The sequence below is a fragment of the Lissotriton vulgaris genome, chromosome 2_1, assembly GCF_964263255.1.
Source record: "Lissotriton vulgaris chromosome 2_1, aLisVul1.2, whole genome shotgun sequence".
NCBI classification, from domain to species: Eukaryota; Metazoa; Chordata; class Amphibia; order Caudata; family Salamandridae; genus Lissotriton; species Lissotriton vulgaris.
This window is the reverse complement of record NC_141687.1, coordinates 87,673,180-87,695,687: the sequence shown is the minus strand read 5'-3', so window position 1 is coordinate 87,695,687 and position 22,508 is coordinate 87,673,180. Positions and strand designations below refer to the sequence as shown.

At 46.5% G+C, this 22,508-nt stretch overlaps 2 protein-coding genes across 4 annotated transcripts in view; one reads left to right on the top strand and one right to left on the bottom strand.

Annotated features, from left to right (window-relative positions):
- The window catches only part of LOC147729620 (uncharacterized), a 96,261-nt gene extending 83,392 nt beyond the window's left edge, over window positions 1-12,869 (bottom strand). For both annotated transcript variants that reach the window (XM_086954501.1, XM_086954504.1), the window contains exon 1: window positions 12,686-12,869. In XM_086954501.1, the coding sequence (XP_086810627.1) occupies window positions 12,686-12,703 (18 nt within the window). In that variant the 5' untranslated portion in view covers window positions 12,704-12,869. The remainder of the gene's footprint in view (window positions 1-12,685) is intronic.
- The window catches only part of LOC147729619 (uncharacterized), a 148,841-nt gene that overhangs the window by 30,353 nt on the left and 95,980 nt on the right, over window positions 1-22,508 (top strand). For both annotated transcript variants that reach the window (XM_086954498.1, XM_086954499.1), the window contains exon 3: window positions 13,754-13,861. In XM_086954498.1, the coding sequence (XP_086810624.1) occupies window positions 13,754-13,861 (108 nt within the window). The remainder of the gene's footprint in view (window positions 1-13,753; window positions 13,862-22,508) is intronic.

Genomic DNA, 22,508 nt, shown 5'->3' with positions numbered 1-22,508 from the left:
TACTTTAGTCTAATTTTCGAACAAATAAGATTTTGTTTATGTCGCAGGGCAAGGAAAACGGAGTAGAAGGCAGAATTGAGTTGCAAGGGTATCTTTTTATTTTGAGTGTCCCGAACTGTTACTTCACAGTCCTACGGGGATATGATTTACACAAAGTCTCTGGTGGTGAGTGGATCCGGGAACTTCTTCTAACCCGGATTCCCTATAGGAAGTAGCGGTTGACGTAAAGGATCACAGCGACTGGCTTGTCCTTCGTCGTCACCGTTCCAGGCAGCAGGGATATAAATAAAAGAAAAAAAAGGCCTTAAGTTTCAGGCACAAAGTTGTGAAGTGCTTCGGAAGGGCGGTGAGGGACCACCCAGGTCCTATGGCGTGTGGAGGGGAGGTGTTGATGAGTTAGTGTTAGGGCAATGTAATCAAATGTGGCATTAGTGCATGAGCGTCTTTCTACTGCAATGATGTCATCCCTTATTATTGACTGACAGCACCTACCATGGCGAATCCACTGAGTGCACTTATTCTTGATAGATCCCTCATCTTCTCTATAGGGTACAACTGAGAGTTTGGGGACATTAATCATGTACACCTTATTTGATTTGCTTGGTATCCTACTCCCTGCACCTACCACTCTCTGTCCATCATATCTGTTAACATTGATGTTGGAGGTTGGACTTGGAACAACAGCCTTAGTACGGGGCAACAGGGGTCTGGGGACAGGCATCAAATTGTTCTTCCTTCCAGGGTGCTCATAGCTTTGGCTCATGGTAACCGTTTTTAAGGACCTAGATAATCCACTTATACCAGGCCTCTCAGATGTGTTAGCCACACTTTGTACCACTTGATAATCACAGCACCAATAACTGAATATGAGGATGATTCAGGACTCAGATAGGTGCCCCTTGAAGATTTTTTTAAAATAATTATTTTTATTAACCAGAAAAATAAACAGAACACTTGCATCAGAACCATTGCAGCATGCGTAACATTTAGATCGACATACAGAAATGCCTTGAGGACCTAGCACTTTGAATCCTCCCATTATCATCTCCTCCCACAAAATAAATGGGCCTCAACCGAAAATCACCTGGCACAGGGCACAGCAAAATGTACATTATGGTGTGTGTGGATCAGTTCTATAGGCCATCCAGGCCCCCCCAGATCTTCTCCCATTTGCGTAGGGCCTGCTGTGATATGCTGTTTGTTCAGCTTGCTGGCACCAGTCCAAATCATTCTCCCTGGCATGTACCGTCGGAGGTATCCTGGCACCCCATGCAATATTGTGCTGTGCCACCCGCAAGGGCCAGCCAAGTCGTGGCCCAGGTGGGCCAAGCTACCTCACCCAGCACCCCCAGGATTTGCCACCTCACGTCTAAGTGGTACCTGCTCTCCCACCATGGTTGCCATCACCTGGGCGACCTACCTCCAGAATGCTTGAATCTTAGGGCAAACCCACAATATATGAAAAATCTTTTGTGTTTTCACGGAGCCTCTCACACACTGTTCTGAAGTGCAATGGCCAATATGGTATTGCGTAGAGCGTTAGGCGTATGATCTATTGAGAATACAGAGCTGAATCAGCCTAAATCTGGCCTTAATAGCTATCCTTCTGGGGCAATGCATGGACATTGCATGGTGTCCCTCCAATCATAGTCTTCCAGGAGTCCAACGTCTGATTCCCATGCTCTCGCAGGGGCCCAGACAGTCAGGCGTATTATTTAGAAGTTTTTTATACGTAAGAGATATTGCATTATCAAGCATAAGGTCGAGGAGGATTGTATCCTCGAGCGGAATGTATTCTGGCAGCGGATTCCATTCTTTTATGTGACAATGTAGTGCTCCAGCCACAAAATTCCCTCAGTCTACCAACCTCGCCCAGCAAATTACTCCCCCATATGGGGATCTGTTCAGTCAGTCGAGCCTTCCAACCAATCATTTTTGTAGCCTACTGCCAAGCCATGACCGTGGTCCAAGAGACGAGACCTTTGTCTGTCCCCATATAAAACAGAAAGAAAGCCGCCCTTGCCCATAGCGTGGCGATCAGTCAGGAAAGCCGATTCGTCAAGTAGTGCAAAGACCCACCTATTGATGTTGACCAATTGAGACGTCCAGTAATATTTCCTTATGTCCGGAACTGCCAGCCCTCCAACATAAACCCGCCGCTGTAATTTCTTCAGGGCGATCCTGGGGCTCCCACCCCCTCTTATTAACATCATTGTTCGGATTCAACCGCCCGAAAGAAAGCCTCAGAGATTGGAAACAGTGTGTTTTGTAAAGCATACAACAGGTGCGGTATGGCCATCATCTTAACCCCTTGGGCGCAGCCGCGATTCTGCGCCTGTGCGGGCGATTTAGAGAGTGGGCGGGTTCATGACGGCCCCCAGCCGTCATCAGCACACGAGCACCAGGGGCCGTCATCAGCATGGAAGGGGTTAAACAACACCGCTCACCTCATAAGGGAAACTGGTAGGCGTTGCCAATGCGTGGCGTCACCCCTCAACCTCTCTAGTTGGGAGCGTATATTCAGTCGGACAAACTCCTCTTCCGTTTTGGTGATCCTGATACCTAAATATTTAAAGAGGTCCTTGTGAAACAACTCCTTACAAGCAGTTGTTAAAACTGGTGGGTCCCTGGCAACAGTGAACACCAAAGACTTGTCCCAGTTGATACGATAACCAAAATGATCTTATGACATGGATTAATCTGTGAAAAGTCTGGCGGGGTCTGTGGGCATAAAGAAGGATATTATCCGCGTATAGGGAGATACGCTCTTCCCACTCCCCCGATATCGATCCCCCACACTACTGGATCCGCCCGCACCCATGAGGCCAATGGTTCAAACACCAGCGCAAAGAGTACTGGCGAGAGTGGACAACCCTGTTGCGTTCCCCAATGAAGCCCGAAAAGGCGTAAAGGAGCTTGACCTATCGTTGAGCGAACCAATATGACCATTCGATACTGTCCAATGCCATATGGGCATCAAGGGACAGGAGTGCCGCCAGGACGTCCGGCTTCTGCTCCACTACGAGCATAACCCAACACAGTCGTCGGAGGTTCAATCTAGTGCTCCTGTGGGGAATGTACACGGACTGGTCCGGATGAAATAGGGACTGTATTAGTGGATTCAATCTATTGGCAATAGCCTTGGTGAGTACCTTGGCCTCAAAGTTGAGAAGCGAGATCGGGTTATATAAATGAAATAAATCTTGCGGCTTGTCCTTCTTTGGGATAACAATGATAATGGCCATTCTCAAGTCTAGGGGCAGCAGTCCATCGCTCTTTGTTTCGCAAAACATATGAAGCATATGCGGCGCCAATTGGCCCGCAACACATTTGTACAATTCCGCGGGTAACTCATTAGGCCCACTGCTTTCCCTGACTGGAGGTCTCGGATGGCCCCCTTAATTTCTTCCCCCGTAAAGTCTGAGTCCGTCGTTTCACGCTCTTCGTCCGTCAAGGTCGGTAATGTGATGTCCTTCAGGAACTCCGCACATTTCATCTTATCCCTATGTGATTGGAACCGGTAAACCCCTTCGTAGTATTTGCCAAAAGTCTCGGCTATATCCACACCTGTGCCCCGTACCACGCCCTCAGAAGTCCGGATCTAAGAGACCCAATTGCGGCCTCTATCTCTCTTTATTAGCTTATTTCCCTCATCTCCCAGGTCATAGATACGGCATTGTGTGGCTATTGTGTGGACACAAGCCGCCCCCTCCTCTAAGGCCCGGAGTTCTTTCTGTTTAAATCGGAGCAGATGTAAGCGTTCAGCCCTACCCCCTGACGTCAGTCCGAGTGTCGAGTCAAGTAGTGCTACTACCTCTTGTTTCAGACTCTCACAGGCTATTCGCTTTTCCTTTCGCTTAGCCCTGGCAGTCGCATGCTCATAATACCTGGCTGCAGTCTTGTATGCCTCCCATAATACGCAATGAGAGCTCACTGATCCCTCGTTTTCAGAAAAGTAGAGCTCCGTGCGTTCCTCAAAGCCTTCCTGGAACTCCTAATCTCGAAATAGGTGGGGGTGCAAGCGTGGGGGCAGACATGGGCGTAGGAAGTGTGGGGGATATATCCCCCCAGATTTTGGAGTGGGGGGTACACGGGGGACAAGAGTAGGGGGGACGAGGGCACAAATCAATCAATCAATCATTCATAACACTCGTATAGCGCGCTACTCACCCGGCAGGGTCTCAAGGCGCTTGGGGGAAGGAGACTGCTATTGCTCGAACAGCCAGGTCTTGAGTTGTCTCCTGAAGGCGAGATGGTCCTGGGTCAGCCGAAGATGGATGGGGAGGGAGTTCCATGTCTTGGCCGCCAGGTAGGAGAAGGATCTGCCACCAGCGGTGGCTCTTCGGATGCGTGGTACGGTGGCGAGGGCGAGGCTTGTCGAACGTAGCTGGCGGGTGGGCGCGTAGAAGGTCAGGCGGTCGTTGAGGTACTTGGGTCCCAGGTTGTGGAGAGATTTGTGTGCGTGGGTGAGGAGCCTGAACGTGATCCTCTTGCTGACGGGGAGCCAGTGCGGGTCCTTCAGGTGGCCGGAGATGTGGCTGCGTCAGGGGATGTTCAGGATGAGACGGGCGCAGGCGTTCTGGATGCATTGGGAGTCTTTTCTGTATCTTGGCTATGGTTCCGGCGTAGAGGGCGTTTCCGTAGTCCAGTCGGCTGGTGACGAGTGCCCGGGTGACCGTCTTCCTGGTCAAAAGAATTTCCCCTCTCCCTTTAATTATTCACAGGGCCATTAGCGCGCAAAAGCGCTACCTAATGGCCCTGCAATTAACCTATGTCCTGCCTGCAGTCAAAGAGCCCCCCTCCCCATCTGCCCTTTGTTATGCTGCAATAAGGCTTGGCCGGTCTGGGAGGGTCAGAGAAGGAAAACAAACTCTTGTCTCTTTTCCGTCATGCCTAGAGAAGGCAAGGACAGTGACCGCTTCTGCTCTGCCTCTGGCTGCTGCCCTCTCTCCATCTCTTTTTGTCTCTGTCTCGCTCCTCCTTTAGTGCTGATTTCAAGAGACAGCTGTTACGTACTCTCTCTGGCCTCTCCTTTTCATTATTTGTTCCCTGTTAAATGGATCCAAAAACGAGCAGGACACTTTGCCTGGAAATGTCCCCATTTTCTGACCGTTTTCTGTTCCAAAGTACAACCTCGGGACAGAGAGAAAAAAGTATCAAAATATGAAAAATTATTAAATAACCAAATAAAGCAATACAGAGTGTTCGCAGACAGGCCAGATTGGTGTTATTCGCACCCACACACATTAGCACCACTTTAAATAGTTTGCCAGTGGAAGCGCTACTTTCTTTTTATCTTCTTTCTTTGACTAACATTGTTTTTCCAGGGTTGAGAAGTGCGCCATTCTTAAAGGGACTGCAATACCCGGTTGATGGATAGAGTGGAAAACGTTTAATATGATCGTTTAACTGTTTAAATTATTTTAGCTTATAAAATCTGTACCTCAGCTCTGTGTTTAGGGATGTGGTCTTTTTTAAACCAAACTGCTTACATTTTGTAAGGATATAAGCAATCAACATTGAAACAGGCCCCTTCCTGGTTCTGTAGTCATGTCCAGAACTTATCAGGCAAAATCACTTACTGATTTCTGAATAATGAGTTTAAAACCGTTAAGGTAACCATGTTGTTCCTGCTTACATTTCACATGCTTTGCTCATCCTTGCATATTCCCTATGCATGTTTGCATTTTTCAGGGTGTTATTACTTTTTTCATGCAGCATTTTACTCTTGTCTAATGCATACTTTGAATTGACTCTCAGCACAATTGGGTTGTAGTTGAAGCCATTGTGAGTTTCTACCAGTGGGGCAGTATGGTGTTCAGTGTAGGAGAGGATGTGGCACTCTGGCCAGAGCTGCCAAATTTGGAACTGGAGAACCATATTCAGCCTTCATGACCAGTCCACCAGACCACACTCCTGACAGAGCTCATTCCGATGCTACACCTTAGAAGGCCCCATAGACCTTAGAAGCCCTGGTGTCTTAGCACCAGCAGGTGGACCCTAACGGTGGCAAGTATGCTTAACCTTGAAGGCCTATCCACCACTATCCATGCAGTTCACTTCCAGTCTTGCAGGCAGGCATGCAAAGAAGCACACACTAGAGCAACAATGACTTTGTCACTGAGGTCACAAGACCCTTTAGGCCAGTCCACCTCACTCATTGGTGCCTCCATTGGCCTTTTTCAGCACTAGTAGTGCAACTTACCAGGGGTTGGCAATGTAGGATTTGCATGCACACCAGACTTAGGGGGTGATTATAATGGCGGTGGGACTGCCACATTACCCGTCTGTGATGGTCTCACCCCCATCAGTGATTGTATTACCACCAGCCATATTACAATGGCGGGTGGTTCCCTGGCAGTTGGAACGACGGATCACCACGCACCAAACGGGCTCCTTGAGCCCTCCTGTGTGGCGGAGGGGCTCGTAGTTCCTACAATGCTGGTAGTGCCTACCAGGCACCGAAGTAGGGATTATGATGTCCTTTACCCTCCAGCCTGTCAATGGTGGTTCACCCGCCATAGAAAAGCTGGTGGAAAAGGACAATGGGGGTCCGTAGCAGACCCCTTTACCCCACAGCCCCCAGACATGGGTCCTGAGGGGCACCTATGGTGCCCCCTACATATCACAGCACCATGTGGCACTGCCACATAGTGCAGTGATGTATGTAAGATGTCCCTTTTTTTACACTGCGACGGGTGATGCAGCCAGCAGCGCCTGCCCCAATTTAAAAGATAGGCATTGCGAACGCCATAATGGCGGTTGCATTCTAATGACTATCTTGGGGCCACCGCTTTGTAGGCGAACGGTCTCATTCCCCAATTCAATGGCGGGCGGACTGAGGTCCGCCTGCCATCGTAATCAGTCCCTAAGTTTTGGGTAGAAAGGAGGCAGGGACTTTGAAATGAGGTTGACCATGTGGCCCTTATTTTGTCCATATGTATGTTTCTGTGCTACGTCATGGGGAAGGGAGAAGGCTTGTGTCCTTGTGTTTTGCAGAAAGAAGAGAAAAGGTTGTATCTGCTCTTCAGGAAGGATATACAATGCAGAAAGGACCAGACTAGCAACTCTGGCATTTCCTTTGTGGGCTGCAACCTAATGAAGCGTAATTTAAGTTGGTGAAAAGAAAAGGGAGAAAGCAAAGATGAGAAAGAACCTGGAAGAGTGAGATAATGTGGAGGGAGAGTATGTTGGTGGATGAAGGATGCAGGAACCTGAAATCAAATAGACAGCCTTGGTTCTCAACAACCCAGCTCCGCCTCAGATTCCCTCACTACCACCCTTTTATAGTGCTGCTCAAGTCTCCATAACCACTCTCTCAGATGCATTTAATTTGTTATATAGCGCCACTCATACCAGTGCAGGATGTCCGTACTTTACATCACTCACACTACACAGAGGCAATCAATCATAGGTGTGTAAATCTGTGTATAGGAAATGTTACATACATCTACTGGGTGTCGGAGTCAAATGTCATCCATACTTGTATACAGTATTGTTTAAGAGTGTTCCATTCCCGGCCAAAGTCATCGAGAAAGCGGTCAACAACCAGCTCGCTACATTCCTCGAAACCAACAAATCCCTCGACTCCTCACAGTCCGGCTTCAGAGCCAAGCACAGCACTGAAACCGCCCTCATCGCAGCAACAGACGACATTCGAACTCTACTGGACAATGGAGACACAGTCGCCCTCATCCTCCTCGACCTCTCCGCAGCCTTCGACACGGTCTGTCATTGCACCCTTTTACAACGCCTCAGAAACATCGGAATCCAAGGAAGAGCACTGGAATGGATCACCTCGTTCCTCACCGGAAGAACCCAGAGAGTCCGCCTTCCACCATTCAAGTCAGAGGCCACTGAAGTCATCTGCGGCGTACCACAAGGATCTTCACTCAGCCCCACCCTCTTCAACGTATACATGAGCCCCCTCGCGGCCATCGCACGCCAACATAACCTCAACATCATCTCCTACGCTGATGACACTCAACTGATCCTCTCACTCACCAAAGACCCTAACATCGCCAAAACCAACCTGCATGAAGGAATGAAAGAAGTAGCCGAATGGATGAAGCATAGCCGTCTGAAACTGAACTCAGACAAAACAGAAGTCCTCATCCTAGGCACCTCCCCCTCTGCCTGGGATGACTCTTGGTGGCCAGAGGCCCTTGGAAAAGCACCCATCCCGACGGACCACGCACGGAACCTGGGCGTCATCCTGGATTCCTCACTCTCGATGAACAGACAAGTCAACGCCGTCTCTTCATCTTGCTTCAACATTCTTCGCATGCTCAAAAAAACATTTAGTTGGATCCCCACCGAAACTAGAAAAACAGTTACCCACGCTCTGGTCACGAGCCGTCTGGACTACGGAAACACCCTCTACGCCGGTACCACCGCAAAACTCCAGAAAAAACTCCAACGCATCCAGAACGCTTCAGCCAGGCTAATACTAGACATCCTGCGTAAAGACCACATCTCTGGACACCTGAAAAACCTCCACTGGCTCCCCGTCAATAAGAGGATTACTTTCCGGCTCCTAACCCACGTACACAAAGCGCTCTACGAAATCGGACCCGAATGCCTCAACACAAGACTGTCCTTCTACACCCCCACCCGCCAGCTACGATCCGCCAACCAAGCCCTTGCCACTGTACCTCGCATCAACAAAACCACCATGGGAGGTAGATCCTTCTCCTACCTGGCAGCTAAAACCTGGAACTCACTTCCCACTCACCTTCGCCTTACTCAGAACCACCTAGCATTCAGAAAGCAACTTAAAACGTGGATATTTGACAAGTAATTCCCCACCCCTCTCCAAGCGCCTTGAGACACTTTGGGTATGTAGCGCGCTATATAAATTTATTGACTTGACTTGACTTGACTTGGATGTTTGAAAGTGGGTTAATAGTAGGGGCAAATGTATATCTGTCCCTGGCCTTAAGGCCACTACCTCAGCTCAGTACCGGTCTTCGAAAATTATTCCCATGCTCAACCCCTGGTAGCTTGGCTGTGAGTAGGCGGGCTTAACTTCAAAGACAGGTATGTAAAGCATTTAAAAACACACATTCAGCAAATAATTAAGACCCAACACACAATAAAAATCCAACACCAATTTATAAAAATAGGAAGTATTTTTCTCTTTTAAAAGAAAAAAAATCCAATGTAGGGAACCTGGGATATAACTTTTTTAAAGATTTAGCACTATATAACACATAGAAACTTATAGTTCCTTTTGGTACATCTGGTCACGCTAGACCTACTCAAAGTCAAAGTTTCAGGCCCACCGCGATTCGGTGAGGGTTCGCCGGCTTGCCTTGTGACGACGAGCTCTCGGTCAAAACTTACGGAAGTCCAACCTCTGAATCTTTCCAGCGGTATGAGCCAGGGATCAAGGCTGGCACACAGTTGATGGTTGGTGGCTTGGCTCTTGTGGTTGGTCCCGGTCACCTTTCTTACGTTCGGAATTAGAAATTTTCACAGAGCTTTTTCTTGCGGGTCCCTCAACGCTTTTCACTAGGCCGGATTCAGTCAGGATTCGCCACCTTGGGTTCGATCAAATTCTGGAAGTCGGGCCCCTGGAGATTTTCAGCAGAAGGAACCTGGACGGCAGGCTAACTCATGGTTGATGGTTGCCGGCTTGGCTAGCCAGGGTGAGTCGGTCCATTTATGGAGCTTTTTTCCAAAGTTGCTCCAACTTCTCCAAACCTCTGGAGCTTTTTCCTGAAGTTTTCCAAAGGGTCTCAAAGTGTCCAAAGTTTACTCCAAGGGTCTGGAATCTCCAAGATGGTCCTTGAAAGGGACTTCCGTTCCCATAATCCACTTGGACAAAACTCTTACAAATTCACTCGTAGTTCTCCAGGCTGGGGATTCTTGGTGGTCCAGGTGAGATCTGTTAACCTTCAACTTGCAGGGAGTCCACTCTTTAATCCTTTTGAAGCAAGGTAGTCCACAGGGCTGTAATTCCAGATTGTGCAACAGGTACAATCTTCAGAGTCCAGGGCCTGCTTGGTGCAAATCAAACTCCTCAGCAGGGACCCTTCTTTTCCCAAGTTTGAAGCAGTATTTTCTGAGTGGCTCTGTCCCTCTCAGATACTTATTCCAAGTTCTCTGGGTCAAGAAGGAGGTCACTCCTGTCCAATGAGGTGCAGGGCAACGCTTCTGGGTATGATCACATCCTCAAAAGTGTGGCATTATTTTCTCACAGAGAGCACAATTTCTCCAAAATTCATCATGGCTGATTTTCCAGTAGAGGGAGCAGAACTAACTAAACCAGCCTACAGGATGGCTTCATCTACCTAGGTCCACTCCCCTTACATCTGGGAATTACTCCTGAATCCCCCCTATCCGGCTGTGGGGCCGGGAGTAGAGGTGTAAATGAAAGTGATTTCTCCAGTTTGTCTCCTCCATCCCTTGAAGAGCATTATTTACTACCCCTCCCCCTGGCTCTGGCATTCCCATGCCCATCAACCTCTCCTCCCAGAAAGGCTTCCTAAAACCATGGGTCATTTGTCACCTCTTCAAACAGCCATTTTAATCCACTTACCTCTGACCAATCAAGGCAGAGCACTAGAGGGCTGAATTGTGGCTTGGCTTATAGACAAGAAAGTCTTATAACGTATTGTCTGTACATTTTAGAATAAATTCAACAATACCACATTGCAGAATGTTTCAGTAACATTCTTCTGAGTCCTCTAATCCTAATTTTATGGCTTTCATTTCTCCTGTTATTAATTAATAACCTCTAGCAATGTTAACCTACGGGCTGGAGAACTGCAATGGAAAAATGACCCGGACAATTTCTCCAATACCAGGGCCTATATAAGGACCCTGCTTATACCTACAGAACCCACCAACCCTGGAATACCCAAGAAAGACTTTAGGGGTTCTAGTTATATCAAAATAATGCAGAGCCTCACTTCACAGTGCTCCTAGCACAAAACCCAATTTCGGGAAGCACTTTACTACAATGTAGGCAGTGAAATGTGCAATTTCACTAAACCCAGGGCATATAAAACCAATTTATAAGGGTCCTCCTTGTAGATACCCGACCCCCACCCCTGGGACACCTGGGGGAAACCCTGAGGATACCTAATATGCCCCAACATTGTAGTTTATTAATTTGTAAGTGCCCCACAACCAGAAGTCAAGTTTGGGCACAATTTGCATTTTAAAAGCAGTCCTGCAACACAGGCCTACTTTTAAACTAACCTCAGGCTTCCGCAGTGCTCACATGCAAGTGCAGGAAGGGCTGCTGCCCTCTAAAGCACCAAGCCCTAATATATACAAGGGACTTAAAGGTAGTTTCAATCCCCATGCCTGATTATGTACTAGGGCCGTATAGGAGAGGTCATGCCAATCATAGGGGACCCTAACCGATAGTGCACCCTAGTGTATGTAGGTGTTTTCACTGTATTTTTAAGTGTCTCTTTTAGCATAGCACTGGCCCTGGGCCTGTTTAGGCAGAGGCCTGGGTCAGTCAGAGTCAGGTACCACCAGTAACAGTCAACAAAAGGTTAGGGAGTGCCCAGGACACAGGATGGCTTTGCAACACTAGAAAAGCACACACTCAGAATTTAAACCATAACACCATAGTTGTGGGTTCTCTTTAATAATCAGAATTAATTTCCATCATAATGAATCCATTTTCCAACATTAGGATAATGAAATACTGGGGAAAAAGCATAATGTTCTAATCTATACCTTTCAGTTTTCATGCAGCTCTTTGGTGACGATTACTAGCTTACTGTTCAATGATAAACTGCAAATAGCAAAAGAACCTCTCAGACAAAAGCAGTAACTCACTGACCTATTTACATGATATGCATTTTCTGTCTGCGTGGTACACATTCTTTGCAGCAGGCATATTACCCCACTGTAGCTACCTTACCATGAGTCAAAACTTCCACTACACAACCCTCCGATCTCTCTCAATAAAGAACATTAATCACCGAAGTTATCTTCTCATTTTTATTGTTGCCTGAAAATTGCTGGAGACCAGAAATGCAGCAGCAGGTACTTTTTAAACCATAATGCACTTGCAAACATGACGCCCTCACCCGAAGTCAGCAGCCTTTGTTTGCTTGGTGCATCAAGATGGAAGATTCATATACATGTTTTCTTAACATTTGGTATGATTACTTTGTGAATGTAAATAACAATAAAGTATACATGCTAGCTGTGACTACATGCCAGCTTATCTCAATATTTCACTTCAGATCTATGCGATTGTATTTGTTTAACGGGCGGTGATTTGTATAGGGTCAGTGGAAAGTCCAAAAGGTTGTCCCTGTCCCCCCCCAGAATTTTAGTTTCTCCTATGCCCCTGGGGGCAGAGGCCAATCCTTCTCCGGGCCCCACGCAAGTACCTCCACTGGGGAGTGGTCGGAGATGCCACGGGCCCCATTACTCCAGGCCTGAAAAAGGCCTGTCGACGCTGCATGCATAAAAAGCCCCTTCAAGATTTAATCAAATCCACTGCTACTTGCACCTTACTTATAGTATCACTGAGAATGCTGACACTTTGAGGGCCTGATCTCATCCATCAATGTTACCAGCTTATTAGACACTGTTCGATAGACGGTGTCATCTAGAAGCCTTTTCTGTTGTATGTTGCTAGCAACAGGCGCACTGTGCCGGTTACACTTCGATCATCCATACACCTATGATTATTGAGGCTGCTACTCACTGCATTATCCATGCCCATAGCATATCTTCCATCTCCATTGTGGGAGGTATTTGCCAACGGATCAGTTAGGTCAGCCAGAATTGAAAATCTATTACTACATACTAGAGTGGTAAAAGCTTCGTGAGCGTCTCCGGGCTCTGTCGGGCGTAGACTGTCCCGCCCTTGGCCCGGGCATACTCGCGCGCGTCCCACGCTGCTGGGGCCCGCATCCGATTTTAAAGCTCCTTCAGGCGCTGTTTGCTGATGCTGTTGGTGGTCGCCAGAAGGAGCAGGCCAGTCTGGTTCTTGTGGTCCTCCTTGGACCAGTGACAGCAGAATCAAGCAAGAAAGGCAGGAAAAGCGGGACCCGCGCTGCGGGAGCCCGTGTCCAATTCTAAAGCGCCTCAAGGCGCTGTTTGCTGGCGCTGTTGGTGGGCGCCAGATGGAGCAGGGCAGTCTGGTACTTGTGGTCCTCCTTGGACCAGTGACAGCAGAAAGGCAGCAGGACCTGCGCTGCGGGAGCCCGCGTCCGATTTTAAAGCGCCTCCAGGCGCTGTTTGCTGACGCTGTTGATGGGCGCCAGAAGGAGCAGGGCAGTCTGGTACTTGTGGTTCTCCTCGGACCAGCGACAGCAAAAGGCAGCAAGAAAGGGAGGAAAATGCTAATTTTGAGGTGCTCTTCTGTCGTGGGAGGGAGGTGTGTGACCTTCTGATTGAAACCTTGCGTTGTCTCGGTGTATGTGTGTATTTGTGTGTGTCAGAAGAGCTGATGGATGAAGAGCAAATTAGCTCAGCTACTGAGGCTTTCTGCTTTGAAATAAACGTGAGAACATTTTTAATGCTACATTGAGCATTTTATTACAGCACCTTTTGGGTAAATAAATGAATAAAAACTATACCTATCAAAATGAAAAAATTACTAAATTGAGCCTCCTGTGTATTCGCAACGCACTTTTATTGTTTTGAAGCTAAGTTTGCTCATCATACTCTTTTCTCTTTTATTGCTCATCAGTTTTATTTGATGATTGCACATTGAACTGTAGATGGTGTTCTTGACTTTTTTCTTTCTTTCTTTCTTTCCTAAAAACAGGGCCTGTGATCGCAACCTCCATCTTTTCACTAACCCCTAACGAAAAACAAGACCCGACTTCCATAAAACACCAGGAATCTGAAAGAGATGAAATACATTTTTCCTCAAGTGAGTGGAAATTGATGATGTATCTCAAATGGAAACTGAGGAATTCAGTGTTATTTTTCACATACAAGTGCACACTTTTGTACACCATGTGCGCCCTCACACGCTGTAAGTTCTCTAATGTACTGACATAAATCATAGACACACTGAATTGCCGAGCCCACGAACAACTGCAGGACACACTCCGGCGCAGACCACCAACAATTGCAGTACACACACTGGCACAGACCAACAACTGCAGGATGTGACAAATCCCCACTTTTCATCTATAAAATCATCAAATAAAATAGAGCACTGTCTGTGTAGACGAAATAATTCCACATGTCACTATAACATGGATGAATTAATAAGCAATATGATGTCACATGTACAAAGCGTATTTTCTTTCGCAAACGGAACCCGAAAAAGTCCAAATTGTGATTCTATAACTCGTTATCCAATCGCAATAAGGTTGTGCGATTCTGTATTTGGGAGGGGTGTTGTGGGCATTCTTTCCAAATACAGAATAGAAATGGTATGTACGAATGTTTTGCAGCCAAAATGCGATCGCAAAACATTTGCACTTTACCACCAACTCAAAGTTGATGGTAACCTATTCACAATTGGGAAAGGGTCCCCAAGGGGCCCCTTCTCCTTTGAGATGGTTGGAAGATTTTTTTTTAACAGCAGGCAGACCACTACCTACTCTTACAAAATGAAAAGAAAACTTTTCACTTTTAAAAAAAAAAACACATCCCGTTTTCCTTTAAGGAAATCAGCCTGCATTAAAAAAAGATAGATTTGTTTTAAAAGCAATTACAGACATGACAGTCTGCTGACCCCAGCAGCCAACCATGTGTATTATTTTTGCAATTCCCAATAAGTCTCAAACTGAGACCTACCTGGGCCATTTGTCACCCACTGGGAATCGCAAAACATGTAAAATACTCATTAGTACATTAGTGTTTGTGATTACCAAATAGCGATTTGCAAATATTCGCTATTTGGTAATCGCGAACACTAATGTTAGTACATTTAGCCCTTAGTGTGAAAACTACCTACTGGGAATAGTCAACCTTGAGGCCGTCTTCCAAAAAGTCACCAGTCCTACTCTTTCTGGTGGGCGAATCTTACATTTAATTGCCACTAACATTAACAATATCTTGTTAAACCTCCCCCCATCACTCACCCAGATGAGGCACTTTCTATTCCAATCTTTGATTACGCTTGGCTTAAGATCTTCCATAGTCCAAGTTTTGCAGCACCAAGTTCAGATCTAGGATACTCATTAACATTGAGAATCTGGCTAATACTCTCTACCTGCTGCCACGTGGACGGTCAGATGATATTAACCCAGCCGTTACTCATTTTAATAAAACATTACAGAGACCTGCGGTAAATTTGCTCCACTGAAAGCAAACAATAAGGTTAGGAGAACCTCCTACGCTACATAGTGCACTCCCGAGCTGAGGGTATACAAATAGCACTGCAAGTCTCTGGAGCGCACCCGGGGACGCTCTAAACTAGAATCTGATAAACCCACTTATATATTGGCCCTACATAGGTACCACAGAAACATACTTCAAACTAGATGTAAACACTTGATTACATGCAAAGAAGAAAATAACCACTTATTTTTTTTCTAATTGGCAAGAATTTCTCTCATCCCGGCACTTGTTCACAATCTGCTCTATTATAACTATTATTTTGCTCTACCTTATCACTCTTTTTTCAGGAAAAGATCAAAACCATCTATGTCGGATTTGCTCTTACACCCATTTGGATTCTCTGAAAGTCATTACAGAGATGCCCACTACAAACTAGCACTGCATTTTGGCTAGCTTTGTCAACATAGGTATTACACCGGTCGAGAAAGCCATGCAGTCTATAAAACAAGGGTCCTCTGATGACCCCTGTCCCAAATGTATCTTTTCCTCCATTACTGATCTTGTTACTGTCCCTTGGACGCCTTATTCAACATGCCCCTAACCAAACAAATATCCCCCTCAGCCTGCAAAACCCATCAACATTCTCCCTCTTTTGAAGAAGCTCTTGGCTGACCTGCTTATGCTACCAAACTACTGCCCTGTCACACTTCTGCCATTCCCCGGAACTCGTAAATACACAATACACATCTTGCTTGGAACAGAGTGACTTATTATGTTTATGTTTATGTTTATGTTTAACCAATTTATAAAGCGCACTTAGACCAAGGTTTCATGGCGCTGTTGAGAATATACTGAGTAGCCTGTTCTGAAAGGTAGCAGTGAGATAGGATTACTCGTGTGCCTGTGTAAACAGCCATGTCTTAAGCTGTTTTCTGAATTGGAGCAAATGGGGACAAGAACGGATCTCCCAAGGGAGTGAGTTCCAAAGTTGTGGCGCCAGGTAGCCAAAACGGCTTCCGCCGTGCCGTTTGCGTTTAAACTTTGTGCTAACCAGCAAGTTTTGATGTTTAGAGCGAAGGTCACGGGAGGGAATGTATCTCACAATTAAACTGTTAATAAACATAGGACAGACCCTCCAGTATTTCGCGATTTCGCGATTCGCAAAATAATCGCGAAATCAACGATCTAGCGCGATGACCGCAAAATTTACCTTTTTGGCCGCTAAAAACGGCCTTCAGCAGACGGACCAAATAATGGTGTCACTTGATTGGTCGTACGCGCACACGTCACTACGTGTAGGTGGCGCTGCACGGCCGTAATAGCTGCCTGCTTCCTTAACGTAGTTGAAAGAAAGTCGAGAGAAAATTAAAGTAGTGCTTCACCGGCAAACTTTGTGAAGGTTACGCTTGCTCCGAGCGTTCGTATTATTGGAAAAGTGTTAAAAATGAAGATTCCCGCTCGTGAGCACAGGGAAAGGTCATAGCCAAGACGATCAGGTCTCACCCGTACAGTCAGCATGTTGCTTTAGAACGGTGCTGGGAAACGATGACTGGACATTGCTCCAAGGGAATCTCACACCTTGCGGCTGATAAAGCTTCTGCCTGTGGAAGAGATCTGGAAGAGATCTGTTTCCAGAGGCAGATGTTCAGTGCGCTACAAAAGGGGCATGAAAATAACTAAAATCGTTCCTTCGTGTCCATTGATTCTAGACCTCTGTCCTGCTAGGAATAAACCATTTATGCCAGAAAATGTGCAGAAGCCAAATAGCGATAAGGAAATCAACAAAGCTGCATTTTAGAACCCGATTAGTAGAATATTTCGATACAAGGGGGGTAGCAGTAGCAGGCATTGGAGAGGTAAGAAAAAGCATATTAGGCCCAATTACGATTCTTGGAAGCGTCTTTCTGAATATTTTGTATTTTTTTGGTTTGCTTCCTGTGCATGTTAGAGAAAGATGATCCCCATTCTCTCTAAACATCCAGTTTAACAATGACTTCTTGTTCTTACCTAAATATGACAAAATGCAAAAAAGTGTACTCTTGTAGTGATTTAATTGATTTAATTACTGGCACTATTGCCCGAATGTTAGCTTTAGCAAGATTAAGGGATGTTTTTTTTAATAGTCCTGAAATTAGTGCATTCTGCATCGTCAGTATGTTTTTTAGAAGGCATTAGTTTATTTGCTGTGGTGTGGTATCTAGTTCCCACAATAGGATATTTCCAAAATAAAATATTGTGCAGACGTAGAAAATTACCCGTGAATAAACTCAAAATAAACAAGCATTTACAATGCAATGGTCTCGGCATTATTAAAGGTAGAGCTATTGGCTAATGACTTTTTTCTGATTTTTAAAAAAAAACATAAATAAATGGTATTGTCATTTACAATGGCAATAGGTGAGCATTAGAGAGTAGTAGAGAGTAGAGGAGAGTATTTGCAGACACAGACAGACACACACATGCACACACACAGACAGGAGCCACGCACACACACACGAGCCACGCACACACACAGGAGCCACGCACACACACAGGAGCCACGCACACACACAGGAGCCACGCGCACACACACAGAGCCACGCACACACACAGAGCCACGCACACACACAGAGCCACGCACACAGACTGTTAAAAGGATGGTGATGCACTCAGAGACATAGTCCATATTTGGGTTAGGCAGAGAACCGTATTTAAGTGCCCCCCCCCACCCCGTGTCGCATCCCAAGGATTTCCTGGTACTTACGGAAGCATGTGATTTAATCTTGACATGGACTGTGTATATGCATGATTCTACTGCGCTTCGAGATGCCCTGAGGTACTTTGCAATCTAATAGCGGGCCACGCCTGCATTTGTTGTATGGCTGCCCATCCGAGCTAGCGGCCACGCGCATGAGTTTAAATCCCTACAAACGACCTGAAAGCAGTCATAATACCGCAGTGTGAAACAAATAAGCAGCAGACATCGCGCTAATTCATTACATTACCTAACGTTAAAACGTACCATTCTACAATCAATACGGCATGGTGTCCCTGTTTATCAGCAAGCGTGTGCATTTTATGAGGGCGAAATGCAGCATGAAAAAAAGGCTGTATGGGCTCCTTGCAATAAAGGTGAACTGCTCGGCTTTCATAGTAAGAACACACACAACCCATCCATGCCAAATCACCACAGTAACCAGTTAAACTCTACAGTCACAGCTGTTCCCACACTCTCAAACATTCTGTGATTCTGAAAGTCGGCGCTCAGCGTGCACCACTATGATATACGATCTTGAACAGTTATAAGTGTATCACCTTAACATGATTAAACTCGAAGGTTTACACACTCAAAAATTCACACCATATCCATGTTTACCAGCGTTGGCATTCTCTGTTTTTAAAGAGGACCTGGTCAATACTGCTGGGGATTGAACCCTTGTCTGCTAGGAACATGCCATATCAAAGGCTGACGACAGTGCCTCTGAGCTATGGCTTCTGCTAAGGAGATCAGTTGGCATGTTAACACATTCTTTCAACTGCAATTCCGAAAGTCGGCGCGCACCAATATTCACTTAGGGAAATCACGGGTCCTGCAGCGCTCTAGCCCCGGTTTTTCATGTGCAAATCACTTTTTTCTGATGTGGTAGCTACAATCGAACTAACAGACTGAAATAACAGTTCATTAACAGTGTGTAAACGCTGAAAAACAAAGGTCCAGGAATGGTGTTCTGCTTTTTTGGATACATTTGGAAACGTTACATAAAAAAAACTGATATTTAATAATAAAAATCAGAGAAATAAATGCAAGTTACCTGCTTGCAGGTCAGTCTCTGCTTCTTGCTTGGAGAACAAAGGCCCGCAACCAATCACAAAGCCTGTGGGCAGGAAGCGGAGAGCAGACACACCTGCAATCAGAGTGGTGTGAATGGCGCCCCCAGGTGAAGGGAAGGAACCATTTTGTAAAGCGCCTAGAGAATTATCTGTTTGGCGGTAGATTGGAAGTACTGTCGTAAACTTAGTGCTAGCCAGGAGTACATTTTCATCTCTTGACACATCAAGGGAATCTTCCTTTCTTTTGCTGAAAGGTATACAAGTAATTGGGGGAAAGGAAACATCTCCCGCTCCGCAGACAGAAACCACGTCATTCCTCGTTTTGACGGAACATGGCATCGCGTTCTCTCACTGCATACAGGTACTTAAAAAAATAAAACTCCACGAGTCAGGCTGGCGCACAGATTAGGATGTCGAATAGAACCGTACAACGTACCTCACCTGGGCTCAGACGGCACACGTCCTCATAGAGTCAGCTGTACATCTTCCCACCTCCGCAATGCCCTTCAGACGCTATGCCCACCCCTCAAACAAGGAAGCCCTGCCAGATTGCATGCACTCCCTAGCCTCAGCTGCGTTGCACCCCATCACTTCAGAAGCTGCCCTGGCCTCATGTCAAACGACCCCTGCACCATGACATCAGCCTGGTGCAAAGGATATTTACACGATCCCCCTTCTGTATTATACACATTATATAGGCTGCACACTCAGCTAAACTGGACTGCACTGTATTCTCAGACACATTAATTGCCCCAAACTCATGTGACGTTCTACTGTCGTTTGCACTGCACTATGTACATACAGGTTAACTGTATCCCATCTTGTGCATGTTGTTGTATCCTTCGGCTCTACTTGTCGTCCCCTTCCCTGCAGAAGGGGAAGGGGGTGCAGTTACCTCTTTTTTTTATTTATTGCGATTTTCTATAGCGCGAACATTAACCGAAGGTGTCAGGGCGCTTCACAAAAGAACCAGTTGCGATACATACAGACTTCGGATTAAATGCAAATGTACAAGTTGTAAAGTCACACAGGGAAGAGATACAAATAGAAAAAAATGCAAATGTACAAGTTGTAAAGTTATCTGGGATAGCTGCACCACTTGGCTTGCAACACCAGCCCCCTCACTCACCTGGACGGGCGGTCGTCACGGGCCCCACTCTCGTAGTATTCCTGCTCGGCTGTCGTCTCATCGTCCTCCACTGTCACATCAGCACCTGAGCCGGGGAGGGAGCGGAGGCTCCGGCTCTCGCTGGCACCTTCCCCTGGGAACGCATTGACAAGAGCCGCCGCCCAGCGCAGCAGCCAAAAGGTGAGCAGAGTCACCCGCAGCGCGGACCGGCAGCCCATGGTCACAAAGCATGGGAGCACCTACGAGCCCCCGAATCCAGCTGTCACCCACAGAGGCGCGCGCCCGCCGCCATCAGCGGCACCCGCACAGATGCCACACCATAGGCATGGACGACGGACTAGCCTGAGTCGAGCCTGGTGACGTGACGTCACTTCATACACCGGCGGGGAGGGGGCTACCTTGAAATGCGAGAACTGTTTAGACATGGGGTTCAACGGAAGCATAGCAAACGCCGCTATAGGAATGCTACACAATAGTGGTATGGTAATGTTACAGCTGATATTAAGATTGTAGGAGAGCGCAAATGAAAAAAAAAATCATAATTCAAACGGAGGTATAACATAATTTGTTTTCCGCACTAGAAAAGTAAAAATAAAATAATTTTGAATCATGTTCTTTTCATGACCGACCTCCGGAGGGCTCGAAGCGAGCTTCAAAATGGGAAAATACACGGAGAGCGGGAGGGGGTGGGAAACAGACCGGGGGAGACGCAGAGACGCCCACCGAAACAGACAGGGGAAAGAAGGCACACACGGACATCGGGGCACGCAGGAAAACAGAAGCACACGACCCAAACCGACCTCCGGAGGGCTCGAAGCGAGCTTCAAAATGGGAAAATACACGGAGAGCGGGAGGGGGTGGGAAACAGACCGGGGGAGACGAAAACAGAAGCACACGACCCAAACCGACCTCCGTAGGGCTCGAAGCGAGCTTCAAAATGGCTGAAAAAAGCCCCGAGATTTTTTCGGATTTGGGGGCGTGGTTTTGTGGTTCTGAGTGACGGACAACGTCACTGTCTAAAGAACGCAAAAAATCACGCCCCCAAATCCGAAAAGGACGGGGCTACATTGGAGTGACTGATCTCTCCTCCAATGGCTGGCCTCCGTTTAGGAAGCCAGCCAATGAAGGAGAGATGGGGCACGGAGGCGGGACCTTCGGCGCTACTCATACTCATTAAATCTCCGGCCTAAGACTGCGCAAGCGCAGCCTTTTAGGCCTTCGACCTAAAAAGCAAGAGAACAACCAATTAAAACTACCAGATTACCAAATTAAAATATATAAACGCTAAAAGGGTGATCTAATCAGCCTTTAGTGTCAACCCGAGTTTGCTTGATCTCCCCTAAACTGCCACCTATCGTCTGCAACTGTTAATTAATGTCATATATAGATTTAAGTAAAAAAAAACAATGTGTTATATTTTAGCCCTTGAAAATAATGGAAGGCCCTGACTTTTGTAGATAGTTTAAAATCATTCACATTAATAGCACATTTTAGGAAGTCTGCTTATTACAAAGAAAGCTTTGGTCACAAGCGAGATCCTGGCTCAGCAGCTGATGAAGATTTCACTGCACTGTGAAGAGGCTTAAGACACCAAGGCCCATGGAGGTAGCTTGGCTTGGCAGTTGGTGATGGCGCTATGACTAAATGGCATTGTGAATTAATGAGGTAGTCAGGCCCCATGCATGGCAGTTGGTAAATGCATCTTTGATGGGCAGAACCTATACTAAAGCAAATGGAGGATTGTATTTCCAATAACAGCCTTCACTTGTGGGCTGCTTCCTCTGTTCCATATCCCAGGTTGCCTATTTCAACGTGGAATACTCTGCTAAAACTTTTTCCATTGATTTAAGGCTGAAAATGAATGATTATCAGTAAAATAAAGTGCCGCACAAATGCCGCTAAATTTCCATATTTGTGCCGCTAAATTTCCATATTTGTGCCGCTAAATTTGCTAATCCATGCCGCTATATCCTGGGGGGTCTGATAGGACTGTAACAGTTTAGGGACTTAAATGTGAGACAGGCGGTTTTGAAGGTGGCACGTTGAAGAAGTGGCAGCCAGTGGAGCTTTTTTATCAGGGGTCTGGCCGATTGCCACTTAGGTTGTTGGTATATCAATCGTGCCGCCTGGTTCTGCACAAGCTGGAGTCTCTTGATCTGAAAAGAGGGAAGGCCTAAATAGATTGAGTTTGCATAATCTAAATGCGACAGGACTAGGCCAATCACAGCTTGTATCAATGCTGCCCGGGTGAGCAAGTGATGTATCTTCTGGATTTTACGTAGTTGGAAGAAACATTTAGAAACAACTGCTCCCACGGGGTGGCATTAGATCCCTCACAGTCATA